This window comes from Mytilus californianus, unplaced genomic scaffold (genome assembly GCF_021869535.1).
Source record: "Mytilus californianus isolate M0D057914Y unplaced genomic scaffold, xbMytCali1.0.p SCAF_6, whole genome shotgun sequence".
Lineage (NCBI taxonomy): Eukaryota > Metazoa > Mollusca > Bivalvia > Mytilida > Mytilidae > Mytilus > Mytilus californianus.
In genome coordinates, this window is record NW_026262712.1 from 384,626 (window position 1) to 404,156 (window position 19,531).

The 19,531-nt window shown below is 32.2% G+C and overlaps 1 protein-coding gene across 3 annotated transcripts in view; it reads left to right on the forward strand.

The window, feature by feature from the left end:
* Positions 1–1,886: 1,886 nt before the first annotated feature.
* The window catches only part of LOC127705092 (uncharacterized), a 189,936-nt gene continuing 172,291 nt past the window's right edge, over positions 1,887–19,531 (forward strand). For 2 of the 3 annotated variants that reach the window (XM_052209360.1, XM_052209359.1), the window contains exons 1-2: positions 1,887–2,032; positions 14,029–14,097. In XM_052209360.1, the coding sequence (XP_052065320.1) occupies positions 14,088–14,097 (10 nt within the window). In that variant the 5' untranslated portion in view covers positions 1,887–2,032; positions 14,029–14,087. The remainder of the gene's footprint in view (positions 2,033–14,028; positions 14,098–19,531) is intronic. The other variant, XM_052209361.1, reaches the window with a different exon arrangement.

Consider the following 19,531-nt stretch of genomic DNA (forward strand, 5'->3'; position numbering starts at 1 on the left):
TCTCCTTTGGAATAAACCCATCATAAATATATTATATGTAATAGATTCAGACTTTGAAAGAAACTGAACAAATAAATAATATGATACCATCTGATTTAAAAAGTCACTTATAATCAATTACAAATCACTAAAGAAAGAACAAAACCGCTCATGTGGTTTTAACCAATTTCTTAATTTTTTTAGACTATATACGTCTAGTATTTTTTTCTTCCAAAATTCATGTGCACGCCCGGGCGATTTGACGTAAACGTAGCTACGCGTATGAAACAAATCATATCATTACTCTTAGTTATATAAGATAACACTAACAATATTTGAGATCATATAATCGTTTAAAAACATTTCTCTATAATTGTTTTCAATTATATTCAATATAATGTTACTGTCGTCTAATATTTCTTTCATGTAATGCTCCATTTTGAAGGGTTTGAAGAGTTTACTCAACTTGTAAGTTAATGTTCGATTTAACTGTCTAGTGCGCTTGCACAGTTACGTAAAAAGATTTGTTTGTTTTACCCGAGTAACCCGAATTAATCAAATCGAAGCTCGAGTTAAACCATTGTCGTGACGTCAGCCGATTCATTTACCGTGGATTCTTTTTCTAGAATCAACGCTTTCTAAATCTGTCGCTGAAATGGATTCACTAAATTATATACAATTGTTTCCTTTGTGTGCCTAATTTCATTAAGTTTGAAGTAGCTAATTTACTGATTTCTGTTCACTAATGGAAATAATTTAAAAACTTACCTTTATTTTTTTTAATTTTTATATGCCTCCACTTAGAATCGAACCCGTCCTTGAAATCTGTTATGTGTGACTGACATCAACATATCGACGAAACCTCTCGGCTACCAATTGGTTAGAATTTAAATCTGTCTATTTTATATATATATAAATGAACATATGATATACATCGGTACAACGGACACACACACAGGGCTTGTACCTTTATATATATACATAACAGGCAATCGTATAGTATAAGTTGGTAGCCGCGTGTTTAGCATGGTTAAGATCAATGAGTTAAAGAGTCAAGTTAAAGGTAGGGACTTATCGGTTTAGGTTCGAATCCCTGCACGTATTCTCTTTGTTGTCCCTATTCTTTAGTTTTTCTTTTTTTTTTTTCTTATTTTATATGTAATTGTGGATATTTTTGTAATAATAGCGAGTTTTATGGTTTATTTTGGATTATTATTGGCTATTTCACATATTTGAAACGAAAATGATTACATTCAATTTGTCCATTTTTGTTTTATAAATACAGTAAGATTTCATCTGTTTTACTACATAATTTTACAAATTTTTATTCGCAAATTCCTATGCGAGTAAATCGTGATGTGCCTAATATTAGGCTTCTTGCTAGAAATTTCGGTAACATACTTATTATATATGCTCTTTGGTCTGGTTGTTGTCTCTTTGACACATTCCCCATTTCTATTCTCAATTTTATTAGAAATAAGTTCGAATATGTCTTATTTTGTAAACACAGATAATATTCAGATGCCTGATAATTTAAAGGCAGACGTGTTGTGTTATATTTGTATTTGTTTAACCAATTAGTTGTGATCTAGTAATGCATCGTTGAACATGATAACATGGTTATTTAAACTCACTTACAATACCTTCTAATTAAGAAAAGGCTTTAATTTTGAAAAGACATTAACACAAAAGTTTAAGTTATAGATACAATGGAAAGGCGTTGATTCATGAAAAACAAACCATTCGCCCTCCGGGCTCATGGTTTCTTTTTCAAGAATCAACGCTTATTCATTGTATCTATATTACTTAATCAAATCGACTGCAATCGACAATCCTCGGGTGAATCCGCTTCTCTCCTTCTGTCCTCTCGGCCGATTCCGTTCCTCCATCTAGATAGAAGGAGAGTAGCGGATTCAACCGAGGATTGCCGATTGCAGTGACTGCACCAGAACAGACCGTAATTAATTTCCTTGTTGAATAATTTTCAAACTTCCTGATAAATTTTGGCTCATATCAAGAAAACCTTTATTCTGTGAACTTTAAAAGAAGCAAGGTAAGATAGATACTTAATTCTCTAAAAACTAGAGACACTAACAAATTATATCAGTCAAACACAATAAAGTTGACGATAACCCACCAACCACACATAGATGTCTGTGCTTGAAAAAATCTCATCTAAAATTAGGAAAATACCACACTCGCACTATACCACAGGGGTTCGATTAATAGACAGATGCGGACCCATGATTTTAAAAAGGAGGGTAATCGGGGTGTGTGTGTGTGGAGGGGGGGCATAAATTTATTGGAAAAGCTTTCACCGTTTTGTTTTCAAGACAGCTTCAATAGTTGATTTTTAAAGAGTGTAAATATTTCAGAAATATGTATCATTTAAAACTTAATCTTGCTCCTGCTAAAACTGAAAAATATCTGGATCTTAGAGTCATACAATTCAATTCAAAGTTTTAAGCTCTAGTGAGATTTTCAAACCGACTGAATAACAAAATGTATACACACATACAAAAGTCATGAAAACAACACAATTTTAAACACACAGTGCATAGTAAGATGCCATAGATGACATATAAAAGTTAAAAGCATAGTATGCAAAATAAAGCATATCTTAAAACATAGCACAAGTTTTAAGAATTATAAGCACAAATCAAATGGTCACACAAAAAAAAAAAAAAAAAAAAATTGTGATCTTAAATCATACTTATTAATTTTGATATCAATTAAATCATGAAGATAGCTTGGACTTTTTTTGTGAATTATTTTAAAAGTTTCTGTTGCAATAGTTTTTATTCTTCTTATTTTTAAAGAAGGTAATTTTGACTTTTCTAGCAGTTTTTCGTATGAACTATCATAATCTTCATAGATGAATCTAAGAGCTCTTTCTTGAATTTTTTCTTTTTTCTTTTTTTTCGCTACAGTAGTGCCAAATTACTGGACAATAGTTAAAATTCGAAAGAATGAATGAGTAGTATGCTGTTAACCTAACTAGCCTGTTTAAATATTTACCCATTCGTTTTAGAATATTTAATTGTCTTGATGCCTTTTAAACAAGGAATTATTTGGATCTGGAATAATTTTGAATTCTGGAAAATTGATGATTAATTTATGATGAAAACTAACCCAACTAAATAGGGTTAGCCATGCGTGCATGGCTAAGGGGGGTTAGTTAGTTCATACTGAAATGATAGTGAAATTAAAATTAACCTTAGCCATGCGCGCATGGCTCACCCTATTTAGTTGGGTTAGTTTTCATCATACATTTCTAATCAATTTTCCAGAATTCATAATTATTCCAGATTCAAATAATTCCTTGTTTTTACCATATTTCAGATGTATGATTGTTAAAGTTTAAGTCCGAATCTATAGTTATTCCAAGAAGTTTAACATTTTCTTCACAACAAATTTTGTTTCCATTTAAATTAAATATCAAATTATGTTTATTTGGTTTTTTTTCCAATGGCTATAGCCTGGAATTTGTCAGGATTAGCCTTCATTAAATTTATAGAAAACCAGTTTATTAGATTTAAACTATATCAGTTTCTAAACTTTCAACAACTTTATCTATATCATGATCACTATATGATACAGTGTTATCATCAGCATAATTATAAATGGTGCTATTTTGTACAAAATGAAATATGTCATTTATGAAGACATTGAAAAGAACTGGACCAAGAATTGACCCTTGTGGTACATCTTTAAACATACGATCCCATTCACTGTAAGAACTTCCAATTTTAATACATTGTTTTCTGTTTTCTAAATAACTTTGTAATAATTTTAGAGAATTTTTAGACAGACCATATGCTTCCAATTTTAGTAAAAGTAAACTGTGCGGTAAACAATCAAATGCTTAAGATAGATCCATCAAAATTGCAGCAATAAATTTGTTGTCGTCCACAGCTTTTTTCCAGTCTTCTATTATTTTAATAAGTGCTGTTTGGCAACCAAAACCTGACCTAAATGCCGAAAGAAGAGGATGAAAATGTTTATTTAAGAATTCCATTAGTTGATCATGTATAGCTCTTTCATAAATTTTGGAAATACATGGTAACACACTTACCGGTCTATAGTTTTCTTTATTTAGAGAGTTATTCTTTTTAAAAAGTGGGGATACCAGAGCTGCTTTAAGATTATCTGGAAAAATTGAACTTTCAATTGATTTATTAACTAAAATTTTAATAGGATATGATATTACTGGTTGTGCCATTTTTATAATTTTTGGTGAAATATTGACATATCCAGTAGCTTTTCTTATATTTAAACTATTTATTTGTTTACTCACAAACTCTTCTGTTACAGGTTTAAAATTCAACTCATTATAATCAGTTTTAGTTTCTTCGATTTTTATTATACTTGGGTGATTTTTGTCTATTTTAATGTTTTTGTCTCCTATATCATGTATATCTTTAGCTACATTTATGAAAAATTTATTGAAAATTTCTGATACCTCTTTAGGATCACTAAGAATTTTATTACTTTCATATAATTTAATTTTGGATGTAAAGTGTCTTCTGATTGGCTGACGTTGTTTTGTTTATCAGCTCATAGACATAATTTTGTCATGTGACCGTGACGTCATCAACGTTTTTTCATGGTTTACTCTGGTTTAAAATGGAATTTAGAATTAAATTATAAGAAATGACTGTAATATTTTTTCTGTCTATTCGAAATAACATAAAAAATGTGGTGCACACTTTAAAATAACCCGCTACACGGGTTATTCAGTGTGCACCACATTTTTGATTTTATTTCTTAATAGACAGAAAAAATATTACAGTCATTTCTTAAATAGAATTATGTTATTGTTTGATTTAATGCTTTTCACAGTCTTCACAGATGTCTGAATAAAATATCTCTAAATTGCCAGAGTCTAAAAAATAGTTCTTGGAAATTCTTGATCCACTATTGAAATTTATTGAAAGACAAGTTTCTCACTCCTCTTCTAGGTCATTTAATTGGTCTCTGGTGGAAAGTTGTCTAATTGGCAACTCAAAGTTTACCAGAACTCTATAAATCAAAATGTGACTCGAACTGAAAGTTTTTAAATAGAAGTGTAACTTGATACACAATTAGAACTGACTAAAGCAAACTAAATTAACCAAAATTTGACTCTAACTTAAACTCAGAGTATAATCTGGACTCCAACTCCAACTTTAACTCCATCTCTAACATGTCTAAGTCTATAACTATAACTCCAAAACAAGTTTTACTCAAACTTTATCTTAAACTTAATGGTTAGCCACAGGGGCGGATCCAGGATTTTGGAAAGGGGAGGGCGTAGTATGTAAAGATTGCCGAGCGGAGCGAGGCGAAATTTTTTTTGACCTTTTTTGGGCTACAAAACATAAAATAAGTGTAAAATGCACATTTTTAGTGACGGTTCCTAACGTGGGGTATGTATATTTTATAGTTAAAGTGTAAGCTTGGGTTGGACATTTTTGATGCCGCGTGCGCGCATTCTCCCCATTAGTTGTCTATTATAAAATGATTGAATAGATCTAAAGCTATGTACTAATATATATTTGATGTGGGATTTGTCAGTAAAAAATGGGCATGGAAAATTCTCGTTTGTTGTATGGTTAGTTAGCATAACCTCACAGATTACTTGTTGTAAACATGGTATACAGCTATTCAATGAAGTTTATAATACGACCGACACGAACAAAGACAAACAAGCAATTTTTATCCAAATGTTTGGTTGAAATGTTTCACTCAACAAGGGAAGTGAGGGGTTCCAAATCAACCAACGGCTACGAATGAGTCTGAAAATCAAATGACAACGAAGTTGTGAATGACGGTCGACAAATGGAGACATTAAGGCCACACCCAGCAGGCAGGTTGCAGTTGGGCCTTGAAAAAAGTATTCAGTATATCAGTTCGGCGAAACAGACATTCCGGTCAGATATGGGATTTACATGCAACCCCCCCACCCAAAAAAAAAAAATTACGCCCATTTTTTATTCACCATGTTCATTTAATGCTGAATAATTCTGTTGGATTTTTTTTTCTTATAGCAAAAAAGGGGACACGATAATTGTTTTCATCAGATACGGCCATAATTTTTGTTTAAGGCAAAAATCAGGGTCAGAATTTTTTCTCTAAAATATCTCAGACTGCCCTATCAAATCAAATTGTCCATACCTTAGACTTTAAATATATCTATAGCTTACTGACTGGGGATGATTATTCAGCAATGTTATTAATTGGCTGGGGCGTGTGGGGTTAAACATATTTTCGTAGGTAAATAATATTGCTGTGGAACTTTTTTTTTCATGAGATTGTAATTGAGTATTACTTTCTGCTGAGTGGAAATATGAAATAGAAGTCAATACGTTCTTGCTCAATCCTTTGTCGCTTTGAAGGCATCATGCTTGTCATCCTCCGCCTAAGCAATGTGTTACTGTAATTTGAATTTCAAAATGACTGAGTGACGTTTCAAACGTACTGATCAACTCCACCGTAGCGAAACACATGACTGACATAATCAATAATATATTACAGTAAATACGAGCGAAAATATCTTTATAAGTAAAGAATTGTCACATAAAAATTAAATACACGACCGGGAAATGGCAAAGTTCTCGAAGTCTAGTCTGATTCATCATTTTACAAAAAAATAATAAAAAAAGTTCAAGCAAAGGGGGGGCGTACGCCCTCTACGCCCCCCTCTGGATCCGCCACTGAGGCACACTTGATGATTTACATGTAAAAACAAGTGTCTCAAGCTTTTTTTGCTCTGAAAATCATGAAATTAAATTCAAGTACAAAAATGTAAAAAAAAAACTGATTTAAAACTGTAAACTGCTACCATATTCACAGTTGCCTGTTTGGGTAATTTAGAACATCACCTCTTAAGCAGGCAAAAAAACTGAATGTTTGCCCAGTCCTCTAAGGGCAGGCCTCTACAATAACTTTTTTTCCAACTTGTCCAGTAGGACAAGTACATACCAAAACTTGTCCGAATGAAATTGTAACTTGTCCAACAAAAATCTTAATAATAATCTTTTTTGCATTTTAAGTTGATTCAAGGAACAAAATGAATTAAAACAATAGAACAGAATTTGATTTATATCTTTTGAAATACCTTTTAAAAATATGAGTCGAGAACAACTGAATCTAGTCATGTCATAGGACTTATGTTCTAGTTTTCATCAATGCCAAAGTCTCATCAGACTCTACACATGAGGCACCGTCTGATAGGCCTGTCAATTTCCACTCATTGGATTTGTATCCTGGTTTTTTAAGTTGAAAAAAGTTTCTTCAAATTCAATCAATAAAAAAAAAGAAGATGAGGTATGATTGCCAATGAGACAACTCTCTGCAAGAGACCAAATGACAAAGAAATTAATAACTATAGGTCACCGTATTGCAAGTATTGTTTTTTTCTTCTATATATGATCAAATATGATTTGGGAATTTTATGGTAAATAATTTCTTCATTTTTATTTAAAAAATATTTTTGTTAAAAAAAATACGGTATGGTATTTATTATAAAGCAACAGAATAAGGTAGGAAAACGAGGTACTGATTTGTCTTGGTCCCGAAATGTCTCCTGCGTTGCCAAACTGTCTATTAATCATGTCTATTAAATATGTCTCCTACGGTGCCAAATTGTCTATTAAACTTGGAGCCGAATCGTTTCCGAGCTGGTGACAAACTGTCTTGTAAAGTTACCTTATCTACAAAGCGCATCGCTGATTCGGATCAGTAAGACTGGTTTCCGAGAATAGTACATGTATGCCTTTTACCTGTTAAAAAGTACCTGACAAAGAACCAGTTTTAAATTATCGATTGCAAGTAAACATGTCAAATTAATACTTGTGTTTATCTTCTTTTCTTGTTTTTTGTTTATAATTACTTTGTTCATCAAAGTTGGATTAAATTTATTTTCTGCATAATAATTTAACTTGTCCCGTCGGACAAGCTTGATATAGCTTTTACTTGTCCGACCTTTTTTTCCTCTGCCAGGCTCTGGTACCGGACAATCGGACAAGCGTTATTGTCGAGCCCTGACTTAGGGGATTACAAAAAAGGTCCGAACAAGGAACTGAAAAAAACAACTCAATAGACCTGAAATTATACAATTCATTTTTTTAAGATTTCATTAACTTAAATTTATTTATTTTCAAATGGATTTTTTTCAAGTTTGAGTTTTGTTAAAGGTAAAATTTTAAAACGGAAAAAAAAGAAGAATTATTGTTTTTTTTTTTATGCTAAAACTTGACTGAATGGAGAATGAACAGGCCTGAATGAACCTCAAAATACGGGTAGATTTATTTACCAATTACTTTCTAGCTGACCTGGCCAGACATGCCTTGTGACCTCGCTCTTGTCAGTAGTCAGTCCGTCTGTTGCCTGTAATCCATCTCCTTAAACTTTTTCTTTAAAAATCTCCTTCTCTGGAACTGCTCATTGGATTGAAACCAAAGTGAGTCTGCTTCATCTATAGGATGCATACTATAAAGTTTGATCAACCAACATGGCCACCATTTCTAATATATAGAACATGGTGGTCAAACTACAGTTTTGGCTAATACCATGAATACATATTTCTCTAAAATTGTTACAATTAGAGAAAAACTGACAAGTTAAAAATGATCTGTTCAACAAGTTGTCAACAAGTTCTTTCTACCTAGAAATTTTTGGAAAAAAATTATCAATCTGTTTTGGAGTTATTGCCCCTTAGATGCTGATTTTTATTTTTTTTATCTCGCCCATGACGAAAGTCGAGACTGGCGAGACATAGGTAATGCTTTTCCGGTCAAAAAGACATTTGTGTTCAGTATAGGGCATTCTCCATTGTTTATATAAGAAACATTCTGTGCAACCCTGCCATTTGATTCTTTGATCTATTTTAAAACAATTAAAGACTCAACTAATACTGATAAATGAACAAATGAAAATTTGAAAACCTTAAATTATTTATGTGTTGTAATTATCATATCCAGAAATACTGTTAAGGAAAAATTTAATTAACATAAACTGTTAACACAGAGATATGTCTCGCCTATTTGTTATTTTGATACTGCAAATGTTGAAATTAAAATAGCAATACTTTAACATGTAAGTTATGCAAATATTCAAAGTCAATGAACCATGACTGAAGGTACAGGGCTAAACAATCTCCATGGAAATGAGATGTGCCAATGCTAATACAACTGCAAACCAAATTCCATTGACTTTTCATAAGTCGTTCCCTTTAAACAAACCTAAACACACACATTAACTTGTAAACTATGTAAAAGTTTCAAAGTCAATGAACCATAATTAGGGGGTGGGGTTATATAATCTCAATGGAAATGAAACTTGCAAATGCCAATACATTTGCATACCGAATATCATTGACTTAACATTAGTGGTTCATCTTGAACTGACCTAATCACAAACCAATACATGTAAACTAAGCAAAAGTTTCAAAGTCAATAGACCATGACTGGGGGTAAGGACCAAATATTCTCCATGGAAATGAGATGTGCTAATGCTTATACAACTGCATACCAATTATCATTGACCTACCACTAACAGTTACCTTTAAACTGACCTAGTCACAAACTAATACATGAAAACTAAGCAAAAGTTTCAAGGTCAATAGACCATGAATGAGGGGGCGGGGCCAAATAATCTCCATGGAAATGAGATATGCCAATGCTTATACAACTGCATACCAAATATCATTGACCTACCACTAGTGGTTCCCCATAAACTGACCTAATCACAAACTAATACATGTAAACTAAGCAAAGTTTCAAAGTCAATAGACCTTGACTGAGGGGGCGGTGCCAAATAATCTCCATGGTAATGAGATGTGCCAATGCTAATACAACTGCATACCAAATATCATTGACCTACCACTAGTGGTTCACCATGAATTAGACCTAATCACAAACTAATACATTGTTGACGCCGCCGCCGGAAACAGCATACCTATGTCTGGCTTTTTGACTCCGTCAAGGCGAGACAAAAATGGGATCACATGGAAAATATGAAAAAAATTTATCATGGCTGCAACTGTAAAGCAAAATATTGTCCTATGCCACAAGACAATATTTCATGACTATGTATCATGAAATATTGTCCTCATCTAGTCATAAAGTCCAGAGAAGGACAAATTTTCATTGTGAATTGTCTGTATAAAGACAATATTTCACAGATGAATGCTATGAAATTTTGTCCTGTTAAAGGGAGGTAATATTTTGTGTTTATTAAGACAATATTTCATAGACCATGTAGACAGATTGTCATGAAATTTTGTATCATGAAGGGGAGGTTATCAACATATATCATGTTGGATAATGATATCATTTAAGTGTTTTCTTTGATTGACAATAACAAATAAACACAAATTAATAAATCGATACAGGTATAATGATAACTAGTTTTGCTCATCATTGTTGGCAAGTTTTGACAAGAAAACGAATGATTTCACGTAAAAAACTTGTAATTCATGAAGATAAATTTGAAAGGCCGATGTATCTATGTCATATAGAAAGTGTAAAAATCTGCATGCTGCATGCTTTTGTACTGTTTTTAATTTTGTAATAATTTGATTAAGAAATGTTTTCATGGACAGTCATAATCTCATAGTCAACATATTATCTTCCATGAAATATTGTCCGTCGGACAAAATTTTATATAAAATATTGTCCGCAGACACTATTTCATAGTAAAATATTGTCATGGACAGAATTTCATAGTGAAATATTGTCCATAAGGAGGTGACAAAATTTTATGGCCAAGGACACTATTTCATAATGAAATATTGTCCTGGACAGTATTTCATTATGAAATAGTGTCCCAGGACAATATTTTATATGAAATTTTGTTCGACAGACAATATTTCATGGGGGACAATATTTTATGTTACACAGCAACTCAACTACTGATGAAGTCGAAGGGACTTTAGGTTTGCACTCTGTCTGTCTGTCTGTCCGTCCGTCTGTCCATCTGTCAGTTTGGCAAATCAGTTTTCCAGACTTTTTTTCTTCATGCTTGAAGATATTGATTTGATATTTGGTGTATTGTTTTATCATGACAAGTTACAGGTCAAGTTTGATTTTCACAATTTTAGCTTTTCTCCTTGTTCAGTTAAAGCCCTTTCCCTAGAATTTTGTGGTCGTATATTGGTATGACGTTGGCGTCGTCGTTGTCGTAGTCGTCCTGCGTCGTCCGAAGACACATTGGTTTTCGCACTCTAACTTTAGTTTAAGTGAATTGATCTCTATGAAATTTTACCACAAGGTTCAATACCACAAAAGGAAGGTTGGGATTGATTTTGGGGGTTATGGTACCAACAGTAAAGGAATTAGGGGCCAAAAAGGGGCCAAAAATAAGCATTTTTGTAACTTCCAGACATAACTTGTGTGTTAGTGTATGGATCTCTCTGACATTGTACCACAAGGTTCCATATCACAAAAGGAATGCTGGGATTGATTTTGGGGGTAATTGCCTCATAATTTTAGGAATTAGGGGCCAAAAAAGGGGCAAAAAACAAGCATTTTTCTAGTTTCATGACAATAACTTGTGTGTAAGTGTATGGATCTTTCTGAAATTGTACTACAAGGTTCCATATCACAAAGGGAAAGCTGGAATTGAGTTTGGGGGTAATTGCCGAAACGTTTAGGAATTGGGGGCCAAAAAGGGGCCAAAAATAAGCATTTTTATACGCCCGTTTACAGACAATAACTTGTGTTCAAGTGTATGGATCTCTCTGAAATTGTACTGCAAGGTACCATTCTACAAAGGGAAGGCTGGGATTGATGAGGGGGGTAATTGCCTCAATATTTTAGGAATTAGGGGCCAAAAAGGGGCAAAAAACAAGCATTTTTCTAGTTTCAGGACAATAACTTGTGTGTAAGTGTATGGATCTTTCTGAAATTGTACTACAAGGTTCCATATCATGAAGGGAAAGCTGGGTTTGAGTTTTGGGGTAATTGCCCTAAATGTTTAGGAATTGGGGCCAAAAAGGGGCCAAAAAACACATTTTTCTAGTTTCCAGACAATAACTTGTGTTCAAGTGTATGGATCTCTCTGAAATTGTACTGCAAGGTACCATACCACAAAGGGAATGCTGGGATTGAGTTTGGGGGTGATGAATCATAAGGGGGTTCAAAAAATTTGGGGGGGGGGGATTTTTTTTTTTTCCTTTTTTTTTGCTTTAAAAATATCCATTTTAAGTTGGTTATTTCTGATTTATATTTAAAAGCAAATAATAATGATATGGTAGGAGATACACACCAAACAGGATGTGTAAATTATTATATAATAAGTATTGTGCAATAGCAAGAAATTTTCAATTGCACAGTATTGCACAATAGCAAGAAATCTTCAATTGCACAGTATTGCGCAATAGCAAGAAATCTTCAATTGCACAGTATTGCGCAATAGCAAGAAATATCCAATAGCACAATATTGCGCAATAGCAAGAAATTGTCAATTGTACAGTATTGCGCAATAGCAAGAAATATTTAATTGCACAGTATTGTGCAAAAGAAGATACTTCGTATAAATTGCTTATTTCTTGACCAATTTCAATGGGGTTTTATTCTTGAATTCTTGGGGTTCTTTTATATGCTGAATCTAACCGTGTATTTAGTTTTTGGATTTTGGGCCCCGTTTTTAAATTGGTCCACATTGAGGTCCAAAGGGTCCAAAATTAAACTTTGTTTGATTTCATCAAAAATTTAATTAGTGGGGTTCTTTGATATGCCGAATCTAACCGTGTATTTAGATTCTTAATTTTTGGTTCCGTTTTCAAATTGGTCTACATTAAGGTCCAAAGGGTCCAAAATTAAACTTAGTTTGATTTCAACAAAAATGGAATATATGGGGTTCTTTGATATGCTGAATCTAAACATGTATTTAGATTTTTGATTATGGGCCCAGTTTTCAAGTTGGTCCAAATCGGGGTCCAAAATTAAACTTTGTTTGATTTCAACAAAAATTGAATATATGGGGTTCTTTGATATGCTGAATCTAACCATGTATTTAGATTTTTGATTTTTGGGCCCCGTTATCAACTTTGTCCACATTGAGGTCAAAAGGGTCCAAAATTAAACTTTGTTTTATTTCATCAAAAATTGAATTCTTGGGGTTCTTTGATATGCTGAATCTAACCATGTATTTAGATTTTGGATATTGGACCATAATAGGTGAATGTCCAATTTAAAATTTTTAAGTTCTTAGACCACATTCATTCTGTGTCAGAAACCTATGCTGTGTCAAATATTCAATCACAATCCAAATGCAAAGCTGTATCAAGCTTGAATGTTGTGTCCATACTTGCCCCAACTGTTCAGGGTATGACCTCTGTGGTTGTATCAAGCTGCTCCCTGCGGAGCATTTTATTTAACTTTCCCTAGAATTAAATTTTTGATGAAATACTTATTAATTACTAGATTTCTGTTCAATGGGAAATAACTCCTTTTTTTTTTTTATAGATTTGTAAAAGACATTGTATTAAGATAAATGGCATTTTGGATTTTTTTCCTTTTCTTTAGTAAATTGTTTGAAGAATTTAGTGGTAGGTTTGCTCCATTTCAATAAATTTTTAACCGGTAGGGGACTATGTATTGCCATGCAATACTCACAGAATGCTTGTTTTTCATGTGGTCCACATGCGCTGTGTTAATTATTTTTTAATGTTACGGTCCGGTAAACTTTGGCAACAAACTCAAAAATTAGCTTGCGATCAATAATCACTGAATGAAATATATTATTTGTTGATGATATGTTATAGATTCGTAATAAATGTAAAAAACGTGCGTACAGGACTTAGTTTAGTATATGTGCGTGCATTGGTTCAATAATTTCGTTAACATTATACATGTAATTACAAGAACCTTAAATTTGGGTCAAATTGTCTTGAGCAGCCAGTGGCGGATCCAGAACTTTTTATAAAGGGGGCCCACTGACTGCCATAAGAGGGGGCCCGTTACAGTCATGCTTCAGTGATTCCCTAAATATGGCAGCAAGCAACATGTGTAACTGTGTAACTCAAAATATTAAAAGTTGTGATAAAATGTTTGGATTTTTCAGCAGAAATGTGCACCAACCAATGGAGATCAATTGAGATGGTTATTTTACAGTAGTTATCAATGAAAGAAGGTAAGACTGTAAATTTGTTACAAAAGTTGAAATGGCAGCTTACTATCTTTAGAATCGTCATCTATTGTTATATAAAGTAATGAGATGTGGTATATATATTGATTGCCAGTAAGACAGCTATCAACTTAAGTCGAAATGACATGGATTTTAGCAACTATCATGACTATTAGATTACCAAATATAGCCTCCAATAATGAGTAAAATCCATGCAGTAAATTTCCAAGGGCATAACTCCTTTAAAAACAGTTGATCAGCACTGATTTCAAACTTTCAGATTTCAGCAATGTGTTGTGAGGGGTATAAATATGTAGTAGAAAAATGCAAGTAATTGTTGATAATATGTAAAAAAGTTAAAAAGAAAGAAAAAGGGGGGGGGGGGGGGTGTTGCATTATCTACTTATATCATCAATTCTTCCAAAACTTGTAAAATATAGTTGCAGGACTTTACACCCTGAAGTGGCAAATGTTTTACCAATATTCATGTCTTTGGGTATTATCTATAAGCTTTAATATGTAGACAGAAACTCATACTGCATGTACTGTGAATAGCAAACGACTAAAACATGTAAAATACAGGTAGTGTTATTTCACTTTCAGGAGAATGAATGTTGTCCCTCTGAATAAGAAGATAACAAACTAGTTTAACCTGCCACCTTCTGTATGTGCCTGTCCTAAGTCAGGAGCCTGTAATTTAGTGGTTGTCATTTGCTGCTGTATATCATATTTGTTTTTTGTCCATTGTTTTGTACATAAATCAGGCCATTAGTATTCTCATTTGAATTGTTTTACAATTGTCATTTGCCTTTTATAGCTGTCCATGTGGTATGGGTTTTGCTCATTGTTGAAGATCGTACAGTGACATATATAGTTGTAAACTTCTATGTCATTTTGTCTCTGTTGGAGAGAGAGTTGTCTTACGTATTGGCAATCATACAACATCTTTTTTTTATATAACAAATTCTGTAAATTGTTAAATAAGTGTTATTATTTATTTGATTTCAGATCAAAAGTGCTACACAACCCAATGACCCCACTGTGCTTTTAAGTTTCCAAAATTTTTATAGGAACCCTCGGAAAAATGAAAATGGAACACTCTTGATATCTGTTTATGACAGATTTATTTTTTCTGCTATTAAATGCTGGGTTAATTTCCTACATGGTCCGAGTACACAGTTATTTCGTAGTGCATTTCTTTTAGACAATAAATGAAAATTAAAAAAATCCCACCTGCGCTTTCTCAATAATATTTTTACAGTGTGTTGTACTACTTTTGGGACAAATTATATCAAAATTATAGAAAACTTCATCGGCTCTAACTCAAAATATGGACAATTTTATGTTAAGGGGGTCTTCAAATCTTTTGACAGCTTCCGAAGTGCTAATTTTTGACATTTTTCAGCTGGACCAAATCACTACTTTACTTTAAAATTCATGACCCAAATTTTTTTACAGTGTCATTTCACCCCCCTACTTGCTATTTGAGTCATAAAACATGGAGAAATAAATTTGGAAGGGGTATAAAAAAAAATAGCAAGTAACACACTGTCCACACTAGGGACTATATTCGTGAACAACGAAAATCAAAGGACGATAACTGTGTACTCGGACCTAATAGGGTAGAAAAAGTTGACCAATCTTAATGAAACTTGGTATGACCAAAGCTTAATAAATTATAACACTGCTTACAAAGTTTCATGGCAATAGGATATATATTATAGACAATATGACTAATTCTATATTCCACTTTGTGTGTTAAACTTAGACGTTAAAATTGAAAAATTTCAACTATCAACATTTAGGGCTTAAAAAATTAAAATATTGCAAAAAAAAACTTTTGAAATGCCTTAATATATAATATATTATGTATTAAAAGCAATAGAGTACTCATTTGATTTATCAGACTTAACATAATTATTAAAAAGTCAAATTTATATGAGCCTGTGCCTAAAAATGGAGGTTTTCCAATGAAGGGGGGCCTTACATGAAGATGTAATATTTTCCAGCAATTTTAAATTTGTAAAGCTTTTTGGCTATAAATAATCCTTACATATGTATTTAATGTACTTTAAATGGAAAGAAAACTTACAAATAACATATCATATTAGTTTAAAAGGGTCTCAGGCCAAGTAAGACTGAAAATAATTTAGGGTCAATTTAGGCCGTAGCACATATTTACATTTAAAAATGCATATTGAAGCTATAGGAAGTAAAAATTTGTGTCTTTTCTATCATTTCTATACTCAGGTGACATGATACAATAAATCTGAGCACAAAAAGACTCTTGCATTCAACTTTTTTTGCAGACAGTATGGTCTGATACAAAGATTTTTCACTTTTTAGTGAAAAACATGCTTGCAATTTTAGTCTCAACAGGCTTATATTTGAACCACTTGCTATCCTACAGAAGAAAAGAAAGATATTATGTGACATGAAACAGCTACAAAAGACATTGTTAAGTGCTTTTTATACAAATTTAGTGAGGTCTTTATTATGGACTTCAACTTTTATGTTCCAAGCTCCTCACATTTAACTTGATCCAAACAGGGCGTTAGACGAGGGTCATATATACAACACATTTTGCACATATTGTATGAGATAATCTTCTTTTCTGTAGATTCAGAGTTCACAAATGAGTAATACAACTGGATTGAAGCATAGAAACACAAATATTGACACATAAAAACCTGTCAGATAGAAAGTCAGAATGCCACTTATGCATCAAAATTGAAAAAGCTATGAAATGCTTATTTTGACCATAAAATGCCCAAATCGGTCATTTTTGCAGAAATTCTATGAAATAAAAGTTTAAATACTTTAGTTTTATGCTATTTGACAAATTGACACCATCAAATCATTCGGGGAAGTTGCCAAAGTACAGATTCTATATTTCCTGATTTCACCTAATAGGGTAGAAAAAGTTGACCAATCTTAATGAAACTTGGTATGACCAAAGCTTAATAAATTATAACACTGCTTACAAAGTTTCATGGCAATAGGATATATATTATAGACAATATGACTAATTCTATATTCCACTTTGTGTGTTAAACTTAGACGTTAAAATTGAAAAATTTCAACTATCAACATTTAGGGCTTAAAAAATTAAAATATTGCAAAAAAAAACTTTTGAAATGCCTTAATATATAATATATTATGTATTAAAAGCAATAGAGTACTCATTTGATTTATCAGACTTAACATAATTATTAAAAAGTCAAATTTATATGAGCCTGTGCCTAAAAATGGAGGTTTTCCAATGAAGGGGGGCCTTACATGAAGATGTAATATTTTCCAGCAATTTTAAATTTGTAAAGCTTTTTGGCTATAAATAATCCTTACATATGTATTTAATGTACTTTAAATGGAAAGAAAACTTACAAATAACATATCATATTAGTTTAAAAGGGTCTCAGGCCAAGTAAGACTGAAAATAATTTAGGGTCAATTTAGGCCGTGGCACATATTTACATTTAAAAATGCATATTGAAGCTATAGGAAGTAAAAATTTGTGTCTTTTCTATCATTTCTATACTCAGGTGACATGATACAATAAATCTGAGCACAAAAAGACTCTTGCATTCAACTTTTTTTGCAGACAGTATGGTCTGATACAAAGATTTTTCACTTTTTAGTGAAAAACATGCTTGCAATTTTAGTCTCAACAGGCTTATATTTGAACCACTTGCTATCCTACAGAAGAAAAGAAAGATATTATGTGACATGAAACAGCTACAAAAGACATTGTTAAGTGCTTTTTATACAAATTTAGTGAGGTCTTTATTATGGACTTCAACTTTTATGTTCCAAGCTCCTCACATTTAACTTGATCCAAACAGGGCGTTAGACGAGGGTCATATATACAACACATTTTGCACATATTGTATGAGATAATCTTCTTTTCTGTAGATTCAGAGTTCACAAATGAGTAATACAACTGGATTGAAGCATAGAAACACAAATATTGACACATAAAAACCTGTCAGATAGAAAGTCAGAATGCCACTTATGCATCAAAATTGAAAAAGCTATGAAATGCTTATTTTGACCATAAAATGCCCAAATCGGTCATTTTTGCAGAAATTCTATGAAATAAAAGTTTAAATACTTTAGTTTTATGCTATTTGACAAATTGACACCATCAAATCATTCGGGGAAGTTGCCAAAGTACAGATTCTATATTTCCTGATTTCACCTAATAGGGTAGAAAAAGTTGACCAATCTTAATGAAACTTGGTATGACCAAAGCTTAATAAATTATAACACTGCTTACAAAGTTTCATGGCAATAGGATATATATTATAGACAATATGACTAATTCTATATTCCACTTTGTGTGTTAAACTTAGACGTTAAAATTGAAAAATTTCAACTATCAACATTTAGGGCTTAAAAAATTAAAATATTGCAAAAAAAAACTTTTGAAATGCCTTAATATATAATATATTATGTATTAAAAGCAATAGAGTACTCATTTGATTTATCAGACTTAACATAATTATTAAAAAGTCAAATTTATATGAGCCTGTGCCTAAAAATGGAGGTTTTCCAATGAAGGGGGGCCTTACATGAAGATGTAATATTTTCCAGCAATTTTAAATTTGTAAAGCTTTTTGGCTATAAATAATCCTTACATATGTATTTAATGTACTTTAAATGGAAAGAAAACTTACAAATAACATATCATATTAGTTTAAAAGGGTCTCAGGCCAAGTAAGACTGAAAATAATTTAGGGTCAATTTAGGCCGTAGCACATATTTACATTTAAAAATGCATATTGAAGCTATAGGAAGTAAAAATTTGTGTCTTTTCTATCATTTCTATACTCAGGTGACATGATACAATAAATCTGAGCACAAAAAGACTCTTGCATTCAACTTTTTTTGCAGACAGTATGGTCTGATACAAAGATTTTTCACTTTTTAGTGAAAAACATGCTTGCAATTTTAGTCTCAACAGGCTTATATTTGAACCACTTGCTATCCTACAGAAGAAAAGAAAGATATTATGTGACATGAAACAGCTACAAAAGACATTGTTAAGTGCTTTTTATACAAATTTAGTGAGGTCTTTATTATGGACTTCAACTTTTATGTTCCAAGCTCCTCACATTTAACTTGATCCAAACAGGGCGTTAGACGAGGGTCATATATACAACACATTTTGCACATATTGTATGAGATAATCTTCTTTTCTGTAGATTCAGAGTTCACAAATGAGTAATACAACTGGATTGAAGCATAGAAACACAAATATTGACACATAAAAACCTGTCAGATAGAAAGTCAGAATGCCACTTATGCATCAAAATTGAAAAAGCTATGAAATGCTTATTTTGACCATAAAATGCCCAAATCGGTCATTTTTGCAGAAATTCTATGAAATAAAAGTTTAAATACTTTAGTTTTATGCTATTTGACAAATTGACACCATCAA